General features: G+C 42.7%; 1 protein-coding gene across 3 annotated transcripts in view; it reads left to right on the top strand.

Moving 5' to 3' along the window:
* ADPRH (ADP-ribosylarginine hydrolase) overlaps positions 1–21,540 on the top strand; it is a 34,672-nt gene extending 13,132 nt beyond the window's left edge. Inside the window, exons 1-4 of one of the 3 annotated variants that reach the window (XM_069985234.1) lie at positions 4,437–4,542; positions 9,844–10,198; positions 11,242–11,602; positions 18,852–21,540. In XM_069985234.1, the coding sequence (XP_069841335.1) occupies positions 4,504–4,542; positions 9,844–10,198; positions 11,242–11,602; positions 18,852–19,239 (1,143 nt within the window). In that variant the 5' untranslated portion in view covers positions 4,437–4,503 and the 3' untranslated portion in view covers positions 19,240–21,540. Of the gene's footprint in view, positions 1–4,436; positions 4,543–6,477; positions 6,572–9,843; positions 10,199–11,241; positions 11,603–18,851 lie in introns of those variants that run through there. The other 2 variants (XM_069985233.1, XM_069985235.1) reach the window with 2 other exon arrangements.
* Positions 21,541–21,853: the final 313 nt, after the last annotated feature.

The following is a 21,853-nucleotide window of genomic DNA, read 5'->3' as shown; positions in this document are numbered from 1 at the left end:
TATATATATATATATATATATATACACCAACAAAACACAACAATCACTGAACTCAGAGAGAACAGTGAAAAATTCCAATGGAGTACTCATTTACGAGTCTCCATTGATTGTCCCATACAAAATTTAAATATGCAAAAAAGGGGTCCGTGGAGCCTCAGTTACGAGTCTCAAAACACTGGAATAGCCAGATATCCCTCTCTCCAGAGAAGGAAGCCCATTGCCAAGGGGTGCCTCCTAGTGGGGAGAGCACCAAACCACCCTGATACGTAGTCCCTCAGGTCCTCACTCTGTTGCGAGCTTTAGGACCTAAATAGGGAAACACCAGGGTGGCCCCTGTGAGTCAAAGTCTAACTCTGTGGCGAGTATAACAACATAAGACAAGGGTTACCAAGGCTAGGCATCCATCCACAGACTGCAGTTTCGGGGTATTTGCCCTTCGTCAGTGTGGAGCAGGATTCTGGCTACTGGGGCAATGATAAATAGACCAACAAAACACAACAATCACTGAACTCAGGGAGAACAGTGAAAAATTCCAATGGAGTACTCATTTACGAGTCTCCATTGATTGTCCCATACAAAATTTAAATATGCAAAAAAGGGGTCCGTGGAGCCTCAGTTACGAGTCTCAAAACACGGGAATGCTTTTTTGCATATATATATATATATATATATATATATATATATATATATACTCTCTCTCTCTATACTCTCTAATGTAAAGAATTAATGGTGTCAAGGTTTGGTAAGTCTGTAAATATGGGTCTGTAAACTATGGGTGATTATGACATTTTTTTAAACATTATATCATGCTTTGGGAGAGGGAGCTGGTCTGGAAACCTATACTAGTGATAATGGGTCTTCATTGGGGGAGGGGCTAAATTGGCTTTTTGTTGTTTTTTCAAAAGTAGTCTCTTTTTTAGTCTACTTGTTTTGAATTGTCTATAATGTTTTGAATAACATCTTGGAATTCTTTCTGATATAGTAGTGGTGGATCATTGGGTAAACTAACTTTATCCTGGATTTTAGTCCTTTTTTAATTGCTTTAATTGATATGGTTTGCCACCAATTTCAGGGCTTCCTTCTCTGCTAGTGGGATATCTTGTCTAGTGGTTTAGTCCGATTGATATCAAATTAAGCTGACACTAAAGAGAGGTGTGAATGTAATTTCCTCTACGTTGAGATGTGGTCACTACCAAACACATCACATCATAACATTGCAGTAACCTGGGGTTGATAGGTGTTGGTGTGATAGGTTACTTATAGAAAATGTTCAGTGCAATACAGAAAAGTGCAGAATTGCCGGGGCTACTTTTACTGTATGTACTTTACTTGAAGAATTTCATACTCATGGTTAGGACTGAAGAAGAAGACAGCCTTATGCCAGAAGAGAGCTGGTAGTACAAGTCCCAGGTTTGGAAGACCGAGTGAAGCTAACCTCTCAAGCAGGAATCAATGGAGTTCGTCAGCTTGCTTGCACTTTGTTCCACTGCAGACATTTTTTTTTTTTTTTTTTTTGTAGACAGATTGTCCTAAGCTGAAGAGGTTACCCCTGGCTTAGACAAGGTTTCCCAGGTCACAGTTACCCTATCTTTGGGTTTAGCACAGCATAATTGTTACCAGGAAGTCTCTTATAAGAATCTGTTGTTATTATAATAATAATTATTATTATTATTATTATTTTATTATGAAAGTGCCCTTGCTTCCAGAGCTCTATACAAGCGATAGGGGTTAACAAAGCGGAACATTAGAAGATGAAAAGCACATTACATTAAGAAGATAAATGGCAGACTGTTACATGGGAGCGGATCCTGCCTGCAAGGGCTTACAATCTATATGGTAAGCGGAGAGAAACAGAAGGTAAAGAAGTGCAGCCAGCCAATGTGTGGTGCAGAAATATTATATGTTATAGGCCAGTTTGAAGAGATGGGTTTTCAGGTTAATTTTGAAGGTCTTGAGGGAGGATAAGAGTGTTGGGGTAGTGAGTTCCAGATGTGTCGGAGTAGGGGAGGCTCGGGTAAAATCTTGGGGGCACTTGTGTGAGGTACGAACAAGGGGGAGAAGAAAAGGAGGTCTTTGGAGGATCGAAGGTTGCGTGAAGGACGCAATTTAAAATGAATACACTGGACAGTGGGGAACCGGTGAAGGGATTGGCATAGGGGAGAGGCAGAGGCAAAGCAAGGGGAAAGGTAGATTAGTTAGGCAGCAGAGTTAAAGATCAACGGTGTTAGATGGGAGGCCAGAGAGGAGGAAGTTATAGTAGTCTATCTGGGAGATAATGAGAGCATGTACCAGCAGTTTTGTATAGTCAGGGTTGAGAAAAGAGCAGATTCTGGAAATTTTTTTGAGGTGAAGGTGGCAGGAGGTGGTTAAGGTTTGAATGTGCGAAAGAGTAGTGTCAAATGTTACCTCAAGGCAGCAGACTTAGGGGGGCAGAAGACAGAGTGCAGCCGTTGACTGTGATTGAGAGATTAGTTCTAGGGGTGGAGCAAGATGGGGGAAAGATGGTTAGATCTGTTTTGTCCATGTTGAGTTTTAGAAAGCGTGAGGAGAAGATGTAGCCTATAGACATTCTGTAATTCTGGATAGCAGAGAGTTGACATCTGGACCATAGAGAGGTAGATCTGTGTGTCATCAGCATATAGGTGGTACTTGAAGCCGTGGAGTTCTATGATATGTCCCAGGCCAAAAGTATAGACAGAGAAGAGGCCTGAGGACAGAGCCTTGAGGGACACCAACAGAAAGGGACGAGGAGAAAAGTTGGTGTGGGAGTGGAAGACACTAAAAGTGTGGTTAGAGAGGTAAGAGGAGATCCAGGAGAGGGCTGAGCTAGTTACACCAAGGGATGAAAGAGTTTGTAGGAGGAGGGAATGGTCAACTGTGTCGAAGACAGAAGATAGGTCAAGGAGAAGGAGCACAGAGTATAGGAGCGAGGCTTTGGCAGTTAGCAGGTCATTGGCCACTTTTGTAAGGTCAGTTTCTGTGGAGAGGTGGAGGCGGAAACCAGATTTTAGGGTGTCGAAGGGCAAGTTGGATGAAAAGTGGGAGGATAGTTCAAGGTAGACATGTTGTTCTGGGAGTTTTCGAGGCAAAGGGTAGAATTGGGGCAGCAGATGGGGCAGTAGCTGAATAAGGAGGCATTTAAGGATGTGATAGCCAAACCCAGCCTTGTGCAGGTCTACAATTTTGGGCCCTATTCCACAGTAACGATAATCGGCCGGATTGGCCCCATTTGGCCGATTCGGCCGATTATCGTTCGGTGAAATAGAGAGAACGATCAGCCGATGATCGTCTCATCGGCTGATCGTTCATTTAGGACCAGACCTAAAATCATCGTTCCCCCACCGCGCATCGCTATGGTTGAATAGCGGTGCGCGGCGGGCGACCGACGATTTGAGAAGAAGCAGCAGCATCATCATACATTACCTGGCTGCAGGGCTTCTTCTCCGCGCTGTCTTCATCCCCAGGTCCCGCGCGCTCTATCTTCTGAATGGCCAGTCAGCTGACGGAGCGCTCAGCCAATCACAGGCCGGGACTGCCGCGGCCTGTAATTGGCTGAGTGTGGCATGTCAGCTGACCGGCCATTCAGAAGATAGAGCGCGGGGGACCCGGGGAGGAGACGGAGCGGAGGACAAGCCCTGCAGGTAATGTATGATGCTGCAAGGGCTGCAAGGACATCGGTAAACGATGTCCTTGCAGCCCTCGCTCAACGATCATCGGGCCGTGGAATAGGCCCAGTAAACGAGCAGCGATCTAGCAGATCGCCGCTCATTTACATCGTTGATCGGGCCCTCCTCGGCCCGTGAAATAGGACCCTTTGTCCTTGGAATCATTAAGGTGTGTTTATACAGAGATTTATCTGACAGATTTTTAAGCCCAAGCCAGGAACAGACTATAAACAGGGAACATTTCTCCTCTTTTGCAATCCCTTCCTGACTTTGGCTTCAAAAATCTGTCAGCTAAATCTCTCTGCGTAAAGGCACCCTCAGCCAGTCAGTGACTGTGTTTGTACCCCCCACTGTACCTGAATCCGAATTGACTATCAAATCAGAATCAAATTGTGGCCAATTTGCAGCCATTCTCCCAAATCAAATTTCAGAATGTTCAATAGTGATTGCTACAAGCTTTATGTGTGTAGAAGAACCAACAAGTATGAGTGCAGCTTTTGCTGAGCAAGCCTGGTGTGCATCTTTTAGGTCATAGAGAGAGATTACACTACCCTTTTTCCACCAGCTGTGTCAAGGTGACAGCAAGTCCATATGACTCCTTGTACAAGTGCTAGTGTGGGAATCTCATCCCAGTGGAACTGCCACTGACTCAGAAAACATTACTGTAAAATGCTTTTTTTTTTTTCTTTAGCAAAAAACACCACCTCAGAGTAATGCCTTGTGTGAAACTTGAATTAGTCCCAGCATTTCCTGTTTTTTGCCATTAGGTGGTGCTGAAGTTCTCTCTTGGTAAACTGAAAGTGACAGCTGTGTCCATGCGCAGTGTGTGACTTCCTACATGGTGCTCAGCAGAAATAGAAGGTGGGCGCAGCTGCTGGTGAGTAGCCTGCATGGTATATAGGTCTACTGGAGGTAAGGGGGAGATTTACTTTCAGTACAAGGTTAAGTCCTATACAAGGGACTGGGCAGAGCATTATGTAAACAGTCTGGAGTGGATACAGTATCTTCATTCCAGTTATACACCTAAATAAAGCTGAACACACTAAGGATGTTAATCCTGGCTCAACTACTATGTGTCTTATAGTTTGGGTAACTCAGTGACTGATGTAAGTGGTGAGTAGCCACTTTACTGTTATTTTATTACCTAAGCTCTGAAACCCCTTGCAGGTGGTGTGACACATGGCGCTTTCTTCTGTTCATGAGCTAAAGCCAAAATCTGACTTCTAAAGGAAGGGCTTATACTTCCCCTGGATGAAAAACTGATAAAATGCTGCCACCAAATGCTGCGTCTGAATCTCCCCTTTAAGATGGAAACTTACCTAGCAGGAAATTATATTGGATCTGACTTGTAAATGTAACAATGTGAATCCTAAACCCTTTAGGCTGATCTTCTGTACCGTACACATCAGTGCAATGTTGTATGTGATTACTACTCAGTTATGCCTGCAGGGGTTGCATGAAACAGCATTTTTTTCTGTGGTCAGGAACAGGCTACTGTATGGGAATACCATATCCTCCTTTATAAACTAATATTAGTAATGCAAAAGAAAGATATTGTATAGCAATGTACCTGTAATCACAAAGTGTAATAACTGCCATGGATAGTATATAACTATGGGGCCCTTCCGTTAAGGGGTTGTCCTAGCTAAAAAATAAAACATGGCCACTTTCTTCCAGAAACAGCACCTGTCCTGTGGTTTTGCATACCATTCCATTGAAGTGAATAGAGCTGTGGATTGTAATACCACACCCAGGCCAAGGAGAGGGGTGGTGCTATTTCTGCAAGGATGTATATGTGAATTTTCTAATCCTGAATAATCTAACTAATCTAATTTAACCAGATTGTCAAAATTAATGCAAACCACAGGCAGAGGCTTATTGAAAATCACTGCGTTGAAGCAATACATAAAGGACTGTCCAAAAAAAGAGTGTCCAAATGTTTTAGGCAGGTGTGGAAAAAATACTGCACAGTAAGTTCATATGCACACATTGGTAAACACAACAAACGAGTGACCGTGTAGCTTCTGTTCCCCATTTCTCGCTAGCACCCCCTATTTCCCAGTTCCTGTGATTTCCTGACAATCAGTGGCCACAGAAGGATTTACATCTCAGTCACTGATTGGCTGAGCAGGCAGCTCCTATAGGGCAGTGATGTCACAGTAACTGGGGAGTAGAGGAGACTAGTGATACAAAGAGAGCAGTGGTGCGGGAGCTACACTGAATTGGTGAGGGTCACTTGTTTGTGTTCACAGCACCCCCTGCTACCCAGATTGGTTTTTTTGCCCACTTCTTATGACTGGGTGTATGTTTGGTTGTTGTCCTGTAGCAGAATAAAAAATTTTTTTAAAAACATGTCTAAAACTTTGAACATTACAAATACTATATATATATATATATATATATATATATATATATATACTGTATATCCTTCAGTCTGCTCGCTATTATATAACCAACACAGGGCCAGTAAGCTATGGCATGATGACCCTTTGTAATGTTTTCAATTGAACTTGTTACTAGGCCACAGTGACTGCTCATACAGTCTACAGTACGTAATCCATTCCTGATATGCGACGTGTGCTGATAGGTTTATTAATAACCCTTCCCCTGATTTTACCCCCAAAGTTATTTGCAGCTGAGAATAGACAGGCAGCAGAAGAGGGAGTTGCTTATCACGTGCCCATTGACAGATAATAATCATGGACACTGGTGGGAGCTGTAATATGTAGAGATGTTACGGACACCCAGAATGCATGTCGTGGAGGAGGGTCTGGTCTTATTTTAGCAATTATGTGAGGCACACAAAGCCGGCTGTAGCCACAGGCACTTGAAGGACACTGGGATTTCAAATGAAAATGTTCAATGCTACAATGAAGAGGAGAGTGTTTACCGCACTGGCAGTAATTGTGAGCTTTTGTGTCAAATGTGTGAGCATGACTAACATCATGGTGGTTTGGAACAGATAGGGATTTACATATTTGTATTACTTTAAAGTTTTGGTTATATTTATAGGGTTAAGCCATAGACTTTCTACAGAGTCAGTGTCATGCAGCAAGGAGAGTAACAGCCTTTGGCTGAGCCCTTCTCCCTACTCATTCTAGCGATCAGTGGTCTGAGCACTTTGATCTCAACCAATCAAAAGTATTAACATGTCTCTATGACATACCAAACTTTTTTTTTTAAAAGGACAACTTTAGGCGATGTTCACACTACGTAAAATAACGGCCGTTGTCCACGCCACAAAACTACGGCTGTTGTTTTGAGGTTCCCTATAATGACTGCAATGTAACTACGGCCTTTAAATTCACACTACGTATCAGATAACGGCCGTTGTTTATACAGCCCCGTGAAAAATGAACATGTCAATTATTTCCGGCCGGTAATACTGCAACAACGGCCGTGGATTTCAATGCGGCCGCGAACGTTAAACTTATATCTGCCGAATTAAACTTGATTTTGCTGTAAAAAAATTTCTGAGTGGTTTCTCGGGCTGGGCGCAGTATTTAAAGTAAATGACCTTTTTCATCCTGTATATAATAATGCTAGGAATCAAAATTAAACGGCCGTAGTTTCACGACTAGCCCGTACGATCGTAATTCTACAGCCGTAGTTTTGGTCGCAAAGTCCAGCTGGTGAAAACAACGGCCGTTATTTTACGTAGTGTGAACATAGCCTTAAGGTGTAGGGAGAAGGGGAAGACGCTTCTGCTAGAAAAGTATACCAAGTAATCCTAGAGCAAGGAGAATGCCCACAGAACTGCTGAAGGGAATTTGCTAAAGGCAACTCTAAAACACACTCCCACAGGTTTAAGGTTGATCAGCCACCAGGTTCTGGAACTTTTACATCGATGGCCTATCCTCACTTTATTGCCTTTTCATTCACATCAATGGCAGTTGAGCTGCAGTAACCAAGAACAGTGAAGAGAATAAATAAAAATGTCAGCCATTGGAGATGGAGGTGCTGGGTCTTTACACCCCATTGATCTTATTTTGAGAATAGACCATCGGTGTAAAATGCCCCAAACACCCCTATAAACCAGAGAGATATTGTAATCACTTTGTGCAGTTCTATGCTTTGGAGCCGTAGGCCATATGGTGCCGCACTTGATTCCATGTGCTGTAGTGCCCCATGTGCTGTAGTGCCCCATGTGCTGTAGCACTCCATGTGCTGTAGTGCCCCATGTGCTGTAGTGCCCCATGTGCTTTAGCGCTCCATGTGCTGTAGTGCCCCGTGTGCTGTAGTGCCCCGTGTGCTGTAGTGCCCCATGTGCTGTAGTGCCCCATGTGCTGTAGTGCCCCATGTGCTGTAGCACTCCATGTGCTGTAGAGCCCCATGTGCTGTAGAGCTCCATGTGCTGTAGTGCCCCATGTGCTGTAGTGCCCCATGTGCTGTAGTGCCCCATGTGCTGTAGTGCCCCATGTGCTGTAGTGCCCCATGTGCTGTAGCACTCCATGTGCTGTAGTGCCCCATGTGCTGTAGTGCCCCATGTGCTGTAGCACTCCATGTGCTGTAGAGCCCCATGTGCTGTAGAGCTCCATGTGCTGTAGTGCCCCATGTGCTGTAGTGCCCCATGTGCTGTAGTGCCCCATGTGCTGTAATGCCCCATGTGCTGTAGTGCCCCATGTGCTGTAGCACTCCATGTGCTGTAGTGCCCCATGTGCTGTAGTTGTCTTCATTCTGTGCTCCCTGCTTTATAGACATAATGCAAGAAAAACAGAATACAGAAGTAGAATGTGAATAGGGTAGCTGGGTAAAAATGTTAAAAATATATATTTTTTAACCCGTTGAGGACCAGGCCCAAAATGACCCAGTGGACCGCGCAAATTTTGATCATTGCGCTTTCATTTTTCCCTCCTCCCCTTCTAAGAGCTCCAGCACTTTCAGTTTTCTATCTACAGGCCATGTAAGTGCTTGTTTTTTACAGGAATAGTTGTACTTTGTAATGTGTTCTTTCATTTTACCATAATATGTATGATGGAATCCCAAATATATTATTTATGAAGATATAAATAGGTGAAATCGTAAAAAACAATGCAATATGGTAACGTTTGGAGGGTTCCTGTGTCTACATAATGCACTATATGGTAAAAGCGACATTATACTATTACTCTATAGGTCAGCCCGAACACAGCCATATGCAGGTTACACAGATTCTCTAATGTTATATTTTTTTTTTTTTATGAAATCCTTTTTTTTTGGCAATTAGTTAATAATGTAATGGGCCTATTGTGACGCTTATAACGGTTTTATTTTTTCACCTATGGGGCTGTATGGGGCATCATTTTTTCCGCCATGATCTCTAGTTTTTATTAATACCATTATTGTGAAGATCGGACGTTTTGATCACTTTTTATGAATTTTTTTATATATATAATGTAACATAAAATGGGTAATCCGCGTACTTTTTTCCCTCTTTTTGTCTACGCCATTCTCCATTCGCAATGAGGCTTGTTATACTTTAATAGATCGGACAATTACGCACGCTACGGTATATTATATGCTTATTTATTTATTTATTTTTATATGTTTTATTTATATAATGGGAAAGGGGGGTGATTTCAACTTTTATTGGGGAGGGGTTTTGGGGTAGTGTGTTAGTGTTTTTTACTTTTTTTTTTTACACATTTGAAGTCCCTTTGAGGGACTTTAACATTCACTACTTGGATTTCTACACTGATGATTGCTATGCCATAGGCATAGCATTGATCAGTGTTATCGGCGGTCTACTCATTGCTCAGTGCAGCAGATCGCCGATCGGACCGCACGGAGGCAGGTGAGAGACCTCCGGCGGTCCGTTTTAACAATCGGGACCCCCGCAGTCACACTGCAGGGGTCCCGATCAGTAAGTGACAGGGGACTCCCCCTGTCACTTACACTTAAACGCCGCGGCGGCGTTTAAGAGGTTAATGACACGCGGCAGCGCGATCGCTACAGCGTGTCATTACCGGTGAGGTCCCGGCTGCTGATTGCAGCAGGCCCCCACCTGCTGTGAAGCGCGCTCCGCTCTGGAGCGCACTTTATAGCCGGAGAAACACCCAGGACGTAGAGTTACGTCCAGGGTCGTCTGGTGACAGACTTCCATGACGTAACTCTACGTCCTGGGTCATCTAGGGGTTCATTTGATAAAAGAAAACATAAGATTTATGCAATTGACTAAATGTTAGCGTTCTGTTTTCAGCTCTTTTTTGCAGGTCTCTGTAAGCCTTTCTCTCGGAGTAACATGTGTTCTGGAATAGTTGAGAATTATGTGGCGGCCATGGTCCTCAGTGCAGCCGGAGATGCCCTTGGTTACAAAAATGGCAACTGGGAATTCTGTAAGAATGGATCTGTTATTCATGCCAAATTGGCCGAACTAGGAGGCATTGAGAATATCAATGTAGAAGACTGGATAGTAAGTGATGACACCGTCATGCATATTGCTACAGCAGAAGCTTTGGTGAAGGCCGGCAAAAACATTGAACCTTCTAATTTATATCCGTTACTGGCAAAGAAATACAAAGAATGTATGAACGACATGGCGGGCAGAGCGGCAGGTAAGACTAAAAACTACGGGGGAGTAAAGTAGAACTGGCTCAGTTGCCCCTAGCAACTAATCAGCCTCCACTTTCCTTTCCTCACAGGTTCTTCAAAAAAATGAAAGTTGGAATCTGATTGGTTGCTAGGGGCAACTGAGCCAAAGAAGGGTATGTAGTGGGAGTGAGATAGACATAGGTGCAGGTTCCCACATGAGAGAGTATGAAAAAAATGGAAAATAAATGCACTGCTTCAGCCACCTATACCAGTTTTAGGCTATGTTCACACTACGTGAACAACCGGCCGTTCCGTGACCATAGCCCACAGTTCCCATAGCCCACAGTGAAGCAAGCCGCCGGAGCCGCTCACTTCACTGTTTGAACTGACAGGTCTTTCTGCGGCATACGATGTGTGTATGCTCCGGCCGGGATCCCATTAAAAATAAAGCTATGTCCCACCCCGCAAAACTACGGCTAGTGTGATCATAGCCTTAGGGTAGGTTCAGACTACGGAATTCGTGCAGATGATGCACTTGCGGCCGTGCGCCTTTCCGCGCATTCTGCGCATTCTATGGGCCGGCTGATTCCGCTATCCGCCGAAAGAATTGACATGACAATTCTTTCGTCGGAATGCGGAATCAGCCAGCCCATATACTGGTGTCTATGGAGCCGGCGGAAAGGCAAGCGGCCGTGGGCGCGTACAGGCAACAAAATTTTGCAGAATTTATCCGCAAGAATTCCGTAGTCTGAACCCGCCCATAGATCATAGATTCTTAAAGAATACCTATTGTTTGCAGGAAACGCAGACATGTCATATGTTGTGACCGGTGGGGCCTAGATAGCAAAACTCCCCATTGACCACTAAAACAAAAAGGCTAAAAACAATAAAACAAAAAGCCATCTGCAGAATATTTTTGCAACACAAATGCACAGAAGCTAAAAGAAAACAGAAACATTAAAGGCACTAAAGATTATGAGTTATAGATCTACTGGCAAACAATACTGCAAACCTTTTTGACTAGAATGCTACATGTTAATCTGGTATATTTATTGTGTGCATATAGGACCGACATGTATGAACAGTTGTTTTATGTTAAACCCTGCAACCCCCAATGGATGGCAGATTCCGTTCCACAAAGCTGCTGGAGGTTGTGGTGCAGCTATGAGAGCTATGTGCATAGGACTAAGGTTCCCAAGACCAGACCAACAAAATGACCTAATACGCATCAGTATAGAAAGTGGAAGAATGACACACCATCATCCTACAGGCTACCTTGGCTCGCTGGCAGCTGCACTCTTCACTTCTTATGCCATAAATCGTAAGCCTACACATGAGTGGGGTAAGGGATTAATGGATGTGTTGCCTTTGGCAAAGGAGTATGTTGAAGATGCTGGGCGAGATGTGTCTCAAAATCTGGATGTATGGTAAGTACAGAATTATTCTTATTTTAGTTTATAATAGGAACATACAGTATACCTCCTTCTTATTGTATGAAATATACAGGCACATAAACGCATCTTCTTACTACACTGTATATGTTGAATACAAGACTCAGACACAATAACTTACTATTTACTGCTTGTAATATACTGGATTCAGTCATCACCTCCTTACTCTGTACCAGTTTGGGTGGTTTTCCCCATTATGATTAGTATTACCATCAAGTGAGATTATGATTCTAAGGCCTTATTCACACATTCAGTATTGTTTTCAAGTCTGTAAATTCCTCCTGCACAATCTGCTAAAAATTACAGATTGGGCATCCGTATTGCATCCGTATTGCCATAAATCCGTTTTTGTTTACTGACTGCACAATACTAGTTAATAAAGTTGGGTAGGTTAAAAAAAAACTAAAAAAAAGTCACATCATCGTTTGTCAGCCATTTTACTTCATTTTCACTTTACTGTTAATGAATTAGTTAATTCTCTTTCTTTTTGCAAACACATGTGGCTTCTGCAGCGCCTTCTTCCTGGCTGTGGATGCTTAGAAAAGCAACCTTATGACCTATGAGTCATCTGTATTTTTTTTTACAGAAATAAGGATGCCAAACAGTTTACAATTAGAGATGAGCGAACCGGGTTCGGGTTCAAGTCGATCCGAACCCGAACGTTCAGCATTTGATTAGCGGGGGCTGCTGAACTTGGATAAAGCTGTAAGGTTGTCTGGAAAACATGGATACAGCCAATGACTATATCCATGATTTCCACATAGCCTTAGGGCTTTATCCAAGTTCAGCAGCCCCCGCTAATCAAATGCGGAAAGTTTGGGTTCGGATCGACTCGAGCATGCTCGAGGTTCGATCATCTCTAGTTACAATCTGTAAATAATAGCAGCTTCCATTGATTTCTATGAAAGGATCCGTTAAAAAAATCTGGGTCCGCACTAGGACATGTCCTTTGTTTTCAGCATTGGTTTGCATTATTGTAATCTACTGATCTACTGAGTGTGAATAGCCCAATAGACATCAATGTGCACTAATTTGAATACGGAAATACGAATCCGTAAATTATGGGATGTGTGAATAAGGCCTAAGGCTATCTGCACATGTATTTTTTTGCCTCAAAAACTTTCAGATGCTATTTTGCTTTTTGGATGTTTTATTCTGTTTTTAGGTCCAAGAAACATGCGCACATAGCCTCCTAGTAACCATCCTGTCTTATTGTTGTTTATTCCATACATGTCATTCCAGCATTTTATTTTCCAATTCTTCCCCCTTTTTTTATCAGTAATAACAAATTTTTTTCAATATTCATAAAAACATAGAAAAGCGGCGTCAGAAAAAGACCACCTGGTCCATTAAGTCTGTTTTTTTTTTATAATTCCTTATTATATTAGGACAGATATATGTTTATCCCAAACAAGTTTAAATAAAGTTATTGTACTTTTCCCAACTACATATGCTGAAATTTTGTTCCAAGCATCTACTACTTTTTCAGTAAAATTGTTTTTTTTTTCATGTTCTTTCTGATCTTTCTGATCTGTAACCTTAGATTGTGCCCCTTTTGTTCTTGTGTTTGGTTTTTTAAATTATTATTATTATTATTATTATTATTATTATTATTAAAAACACTTCCTTCCTAAACTTATTTAGTCCTTTAGCATATTTAAAGGTTTCAATCACGTTTTCCACCAGATTATACAGACTTAAAGCGACTTTGTACCCACAATCTGCCCCCCCCCCCCCCCCAACCGCTTGTACCATCAGATAGCTGCTTTTAATCCAAGATCTGTCCTGGGATTCGTTCGGCAGGTGATGCAGTTATTGTCCTAAAAAAAAATCTTTTACACTTGCAGCCCTTTGCCAAATTGGCGTGGCCTAGAGTGTGTATGCCCTAGGACTGCAACACCTCTCCGTTTCTCCTCATCACTAGGAATGCCCCCTATTCATCACCTGTCTGAATAGTGCACAGGTGCCTTAAAGAGGATATCCAGCACTACAAAAACATGGCCACTTTTTCCCCTTTCTTGTCTCCAGCTCAGGTGTGGTTTGCAATTAAGCTCCATTCACTTCAATGGAACTGAGTCCCAAACCCCACTTAATCTGGAGACAAGAGAGGGGAAAAAGTGGCCATGTTTTTGTAGTGCTAGATAACCTCTTTAACCCCTTGCCGCAAAATGACGTTCCTGGAACGTCATGTAAAGCAGGTAGTTAATGCAACATGACATTCCAGGAACATCATGCTTTCCCTGCCTCCCCCCGCTCTCCCTATGTAAGATCGGGCAGCAGGAGGAGGCTGTGTCACACAGCATCCTCCTGCTGCCCCTTTCCAGAGCGCTCCCCCCGGGCAGTTAACCCCATGAACGCCACGGTCAATGCGACCGCAGCGTCTATGGGGAGATTTGTGTCCTCCCGCCGATCGGGCAGCGGGGGGAGGCAGCAGATCCAAGATGGCCGCCCCCATCCCTGTGACCAGTCTGATCACAGGGATGGAAATGAATAAATGATCAAAGCCCCATGCTCTCCGCCACCAGAGGTAGCGGAGAGCATGGGGCAGTGATCGGGGACCCTGTGGTCCCGGAGCAGGCGATCGGCGCTATATACTATATAAGGCTGATCGCCTGTTCCCAGTGCAAAGAAGCACTTTTTATCCCCTGTCACCATAAATGATTGATGACAGGGGATAAAAAGTGATACAGTGTCGCCCCCCAATTTGGTCTCTGTCACTGAACTATGATTACTGTGATAGAAAATATCACAGTAATTATAGTAATACAGTGAAACAAATGTGTAAAAGTACAAAAAGTGACAAACATACAAAAAAATAAAACACACACTTTTTATTATAGTAATAATTCCAGTTTACTCCCAGATTACCCCTAACCCCCCAGATTACCTGTAACCGCCCCAGGTTGTCCGTAATCATGCCAGATTGCACGTAACCACTGCACGTTGCCCATAACCACCGCACGTTGCCCGTAACCACCGCACGTTGACCGTAACCACCCCCAATTTCCCGTAATCACGCCAGATTACACGTAACCAGCCCACGTTGCCACTGACCACCGCATGCTGCCACTGACCACCGCATGTTGCCACTGACCACCGCACGTTGCCACTGACCACCACATGTTACCTCTGACATCGCACACTGCCTCTAACCACCGCACACTGCCTCTAACCACCGCACGTTGCCTCTAACCACCCTACGTTGCCTCTAACCACCGCACGTTGCCTCTAACCACCCCACGTCGCCTCTAACCACCGCACGTCGCTTCTAACCACCGCACGTCGCCTCTAACCACCGCACGTCGCCTCTAACCACCCCACGTTGCCTCTAACCACCCCACGTTTCCTCTAACCACCGCACACTGCCTCTAACCACCCCACGTTGCCTCTAACCACTCCACGTTGCCTCTAACCACCCCACGTTGCCTCTAACCACCGCACGTTGCCTCTAACCACCGCACGTTGCCTCTAACCACCGCACGTTGCCTCTAACCACCCCACGTTGCCTCTAACCACCACACACTGCCTCTAACCACCCCACGTTGCCTCTAACCACCCCAATTTGCCAATGACCCCCTCCAGAATGCCCATAACCAAGCCAGATTGCCGTAACCAACCCAAATTACATATAAGCACTTCAGTTTATCCGTAACCAACCCAGATTGTCAGTGTCCTCACGTTGGCCGTAACCACAGCAGGTTGCCTGTAACCACTGCAGGTTGCCCGTAACCACCTCCAGATTACCCGTAACCACAGCAGGTTGCCCATAACCACCCCAGGTTGCCCGTAACCACCCCGCATTACCTGTAATCTCCTTTTTTTATTGTATTTTAGTAACTGCTCTGTTCTAATAACCATTACTAGCTGCGGTTTTGCTCCAGCAAATTGGCGCTCCCTTCCTTCTGAGCCCTGCTGTGTGCCCATAAAGTGGTTTATGCCCACATATGGGGCACTGTTTTACTGAGGAGAACCTGCATTAAAGATTTTTCCTCGTGAAATTTAGAAATTTTAAATTAAACCAACATATATTTTTAATGGCCAATTTTGAATACTTTCCTCTAATACCTCTGGGGTCAAAATGCTCAACACACCCCAAGATGAATTCTTTGAAGGGCGCACTTTCTAAAATGGGGTGACTTATGGGTTTCTTTTTACTCCGCTTGCGCTACAGGGGCTCTGCAAACGCACCTGGCGCTCAGAAACTTCTTCAGCAAAATCTGTACTGAAAATGCTAATTGGCGCTCCTTCCCTTCTGAACCCTGCTGTGTGCCCATAGAGTGGATTATGCCCACATATGGGGTACTGTTCTACTCAGGAGAACCTGTATTACAGATTTTGGGGTGAATTTTCTCCCCTGTTCCTCGTGAAATTGAGAAATTTCAAACTAAAGGAACATATTATTGGAAAAATTCGAGTTTTTCATTTTACTCTCTAGTTTTGAATACTTTCCTCCAATACCTGTGGGGTCAAAATGCTCACCACACCCCAAGATGAATTTTCTGAGGAGTGCACTTTCCAAAATGGGGGGACTTATGGTGAGATTTTACTCCGCTGGCACTACAGGGGCTCTGCAAATGCACCTGGCGCTCAGACACTTCTTTAGCAAAATCTGCACAGAAAATGCTAATTGGCGCCCCTTCCCTTCTGAGCCCAGCTGTGTGCCCATATAGTGGTTTATGCCCCCATATGGGGTACCATTGTACTCAGGAGAACCTGCGTTACAGATTTTGGGTTGAATGTGCTCTCCTGTTCCTCGTGAAATTTTGTAATTTCTAACTAAACAAACATATTATTGGAAAAATTTGAGTTTTTCATTTTAACTCTCTACTTTTGAATACTTTCCTCTAATACCTGTGAGGTCAAAATGCTCACCACACCCCAAAATGAATTCTTTGAGGGGTGTACTTTCCAAAATGGAGTGACTTATGGGGAGATTTTACTCCGCTGGCACTACAGGAGCACTGCAAACACACCTGGCGCTCAGAAACTTCTTCAGCAAAATCTTCACTGAAAATGCTAATTGGTGCTCCTTCCCTTCTGAGCCCTGCTGTGTGCCCATACAGAGGTTTATGCCCGCGTATGGTATACCATTGTATTCAGAAGAACCTGCGTTACAGATTTTGGGGTACATTTTTTCTCCTGTTCCTCGTGAAATTGAGAAATTTCAAACTAAACTAACATATTATTGGAAAAATTCAGGTTTTTCATTTTAACTGTCTAATTTTGAATACTTTCCTCTAATACCTGTAAGGTCAAAATGCTCACCACACCCCAAAATGAATTCTTTGAGGTGTGTACTTTCCAAAATGGAGTGACTTATGGGGAGATTTTACTCCGCTGGCACTACAGGGGCACTGCAAACACACCTGGCGCTCAGAAACTTCTTCAGCAAAATCTGCACTGAAAATGCTAATTGGCGCTCCTTCCCTTCTGAGCCCTGCTGTGTGCCCATACAGAGGTTTATGCCCACGTATGGTGTACCGTTGTATTCAGAAGAACCTGCGTTACAGATTTTGGGGTACATTTTTTCTCCTGTTCCTCGTGAAATTGAGAAATTTCAAACTAAACTAGCATATTATTGGAAAAATTCAGGTTTTTCATTTTAACTGTCTAATTTTGAATACTTTCCTCTTAATACCTGTGGGGTCAAAATTCTCACCACACCCCAAAATGAATTCTTTGAGGGGTTTACTTTCCAAAATGGGGGGACTTATGGGGGGTTTTCTCTCTGCTGACACTACAGGGGCACTGCAAACCAGCTGGCGCTCGGAAACTTCTTCAGCAAAATCTGCATTAAAAAAGCTAATTGGCGCTCCCTTCCTTCTGAGCCCCGCTGTTTGCCCATACGGTGGTTTACTCCCATATATGGGGTACTGTTGTGCTCAGGAGAACCTGCGTTACAAATTTTGGCATGCTTTTTTCTCATATTCCTTTTGAAAATGAGAAACTTTAATCTAAACGTATATATTATTGGAAAATTTAAATTTTCTATTTTTTTACGGCCTGATGGTGAACTCTTTCCTCCAGCCCCTGTAGGGTTAAAATGCTCATTATACCCCTAGATTAATCTTTAAGGTGTCTAGTTTCCAAAATGGGGTCACTTATGGGGGTTTCCAGTATAAAAGCCTCCTAAATCCATTTAAAAAAAGAACTGGTCCCTAAAAAAAATCCGTTTTGGAGATTTCATGAAAATTTGATAATTTGCTGATACATTTCTAAGCCCCATAACACCCTAAAAAAGTAAAATATGTTTACCAAATTATGCCAGAATAAAGAAGACATATTGATAATGTGATTTAGTAACTAATTTATGTGCTATGACTTCCTTTTTTAAGAAGCAGAGAATTTTAAAGTTCATAAAATACAAATAACTCAAATTTTTCATGATATTTTGATGTTTTTCACAAAAAAAACACAAAGTAGTGACCAAATTTGCCACTAACATAAAGTGCCATATGTGACGAAAAAAACAATCTCAGAATCGCTAGCATACGTTAAAGCATCACTCAGCTATAAGCGCATAAAGTGAGACAGGTCAGATTTTGAAAAATGGGCTTGGTCATTAAGGCCAAAACAGGCTTTAGAGGCAAGGGGTTAAAGATCCAGCTCATGTGGAGTGTTCACACAGGTAATGAATATGAGAAATTGTTCTAGGGGCATTCCAAATGATGAAGAGGGTGGGGAGGAGGGACGGAGGGGTTTCGCAATCCTATGACATAGGTACTGTAGGCCATGGGGTTGCTTTAAATCCTTAAAGGAGAAGTCTGGGCAGGTCCATTTTTTTTAAAAGTGCCCTCAAGGGGGAGGCTGAAAGAAATAACATGCTCTTACCTCCCTGGCTCCAGTGCTGATGCTGCAAACCACCACTCTGGTCCCAGTCCCCCGGCTGCTTCCTGGCCTTAGTTGGGACCTGAGTTGTGACAGGTCCGCTCAGCCAGTCAGTTGCAAAGGTGGGACCCCATAACAGCCGCTGACTAGTTGAAAGGACCTGACACATCATGATCCGATTCAGAACTCAAACCAGGAAGCGCCTGGGGACCCAGGGGACTGAAGCGATGGTATGCAGCATCAGCGCTGGAGCCGAGGAGGAAGCTTGGCCAGTAGCAGTAGATAACATGTATTTACACACAATTTTCTTGCATAGTCATTCATTGTCAATAACATGGTAATATTTATCTCAGAGCGCTATATTGTTCTTATCATGCATCTCATTTGTGTTGTCTAGGTCATACTTTGAAGATCAATGGCACTCCTACCTTGAAAAAAGGGGAATTTTAAATGGACTATCTCTGCCAATTTTTCCAGAGGAATATGGTGTTGAGAATAGAGATCAGTTTTACTCATCAGTAAGCTACAGCGGATGGGGCGGTAGCAGTGGACATGATGCTCCCATGATAGCTTACGATGCAATCCTTGCTTCTGGTGACAACTGGACAGAACTCGCTCACCGAGCATTTTTCCATGGTGGGGATAGTGATTCAACTGCAGCTATTGCAGGTGCCTGGTTTGGAAGTATGTATGGATTCAAGGGTGTCCCTAAAGCCAACTACAAGAAACTGGAATACAGAGATAGATTAGAACAGCTTGGGAAGGATCTTTACCATCTTGTATAGAGCATGGATCTTAGTTGCAAAGGATTTTTCCATAAAGTGAAAGATAGCTTTAGTGGAAATATCCGTCATGCCAAGAGGAATTCCAGTTGCAATGATCTTCTGCTAAAGCTGGCCATACAACATGTCTGATCAGTGTCTCATGGGATTATTCAAAAATAAATAAATAAATAAATAAATAAATAAAATCTGCCATTTCAGTTGACTATTATACAATTTGTATGACCATCTTTTGTCTTGGATACATGGAAGACGTCTGTTGTCTCAGGCCACCATGAATTTCCACAGTGAAAGGCATTTGGCATTGCTGTTAGATTTTTTTTTTTCCTGGAAATATGATGCAACATTGCAATAGACTATTGCTCTTAATGAACTTGCTTTGAAAATACTGTCACATGTCCTTTAAGAGAAATCTCTAAGAACTCCAGAAGATGTACTGTATATGCACTACTTAGAGCCTCTTCATTGCAGAAGTTAATGGTTTGACTTAGATCATAGATGTCACATCTATCTATAATTTATTAGAAGATTACTTTAATGGGAATTCACCTTGGAAATCTGTCAGAGGTTTCTGAACAATGCATTGTATAGTAAGCTGTAGAGTCTCTAAGAATGTGTCAGCTTCTCTGGGGTGCTAAGGAGAAAAGTTTAGTAAATGTCACACATCAAAACTTAGCAAAGGATATTATTTTGCTGTAGAGAATCACTTCTACTCTTTTACGTGCACCGCAAATAGATGGACCACATGCCTTAACCATTTTCTGAACCTCTAATAGCAATTCGCATCAGACTAGTCTTCCTATAGTTTTAGGCTTATAGTTTAGGTTTATGTTCCCACACAGTAATTTTTCTCAGTATTTTGGTCTGTATTTTTAAAACCAAAACCAGGAGAGGATTGAAAACACGCTCACACACTGTTGAAATTTAGTAAAAGGCTTTCGTTTAACGGCAAAGAAAGTCTGTTATTTCAAAACAACGATCATTTTAAAATAACGCTAATTTATTTGCTAATAAATGGCGGCCATCCACTCAATTACAACAGTGTGTGAACATAACCTTTCTGTGTTTTCAATCCTCTCCTGGTTTTGGTTGCAAAATACTGAGCAAAAATACTGTGTGGGAACATAGCCTAAAAAAGCTTTTTAGGAACCATATGTGATTGTAGCAGAGGAGACAGTGAGACTTCCAGCTGAAAAGTTTGGTGCAGTCTTTTGCTGAATTTGTAACACAGTAAGCGGTAATGCTCGTTGCTGACTTTCACAGTAATATTGATAAAGAGCTAGAGCTGCTGGGGTTTAGCATCCATATAATCTCAGTAATGTGAGAACCAAGCCTATATTTACCAATGTAATGGTGCGTTTACACAGGCAGATTTATCTGACAGATTTTGAAAGCCAAAGCCAGGAATGGATTTGAAAATAAAGAAATCTCAGTCTTTCCTTTATGAACAGTTCCCTGTTTATGGTCTGTTCCAGATGGTCTGTTCCTGGCTTTGGCTTCAAAAATCTGTCAGATAAATCTGCCTGTGTAAATGCACCATTACTGAGGGTAATTTGTCAGCCTCATAGATGAATATGCATGAGTAGGTGTGGACGTACAAGCTGGCAGCGGGCTGGGATGATGCACTGAAGGGCTAAGAAGTGCAGCAACAATCACTGGCCCCTTTACATAGGTCCACTTAAAATAGGATGCTTTTTTGTCCTATGCTTTTGCAAGTTTTTACAACTTGTGCAAGATTGTTTTACATCCATGTGCCAGAATGTGATGACAGAAATGACAATTATTTTTTTTTTTAAACTGCACTTGGCTTATTCTAGAACATGTTCCAAAATATAGATTTATTTACTCTATTAGGATCTCATAAACTATATCCAAGACAGTGTTATATGAGCAGATTAGGAAGTTTTCGTCCCTATATAAAGATTATATGGCATGATGTGCTTTAAAGGGGTTGTCCAAAAATTAAGAATTGCAGCGGATGTAATAATAAATAAAACACACACACGCCTTGCTTACCTCCACACCTTGCGCCCTATAATATTTGTCTGCCACAACGTCAGGTGTGGAGCGATGCAGTTCCACAGTGAGCAGTCAGCTTGCCAAGGTAACTCTCGGACAACCCTGTTAGTGATATTGCTAGCACCGCTTGCAATAGATGTCTTGTTTGCAATGAAATTTGCAATATACTCCAAGCCTTAAATTGACAGGTATTGAATTGCTTTTAATATGTAATTCTTCACTGTATATAATCTCATCTATTTATATTGTAATCAAAGAACAATAAAACAAATGAAAAAGCAACAATACTTTACCTTCTGTCTGTCTCCAAGATCGCTTACTCAGGGCACGCTCACTTAGTCTCTATTGCAGAGTGCTGGAGGAAGGTTTGTGCTGCTATACAGCTTGTATCATGGAAAATGGATGCATGCAGAGAAATCTTTGGAAGAAAGTATTTTTTTAGTCTTTAGGTTGTAGTTGCAATCAGAAAATTGAGCAAAAAGACTATATTGTATGTGCTGCTTTTTAAAATTAGGGAGGGATTTCTACACCACTCATATCCCACCTGTGTCTTCTCTGCGTCCTCCCAAATAGCATCCTTCGAAGTTTTCTTTCAAAA

Source organism: Dendropsophus ebraccatus, chromosome 9 (genome assembly GCF_027789765.1).
Source record: "Dendropsophus ebraccatus isolate aDenEbr1 chromosome 9, aDenEbr1.pat, whole genome shotgun sequence".
NCBI classification, from domain to species: domain Eukaryota; kingdom Metazoa; phylum Chordata; class Amphibia; order Anura; family Hylidae; genus Dendropsophus; species Dendropsophus ebraccatus.
This window is presented reverse-complemented; position numbering and strand designations above follow the sequence as displayed.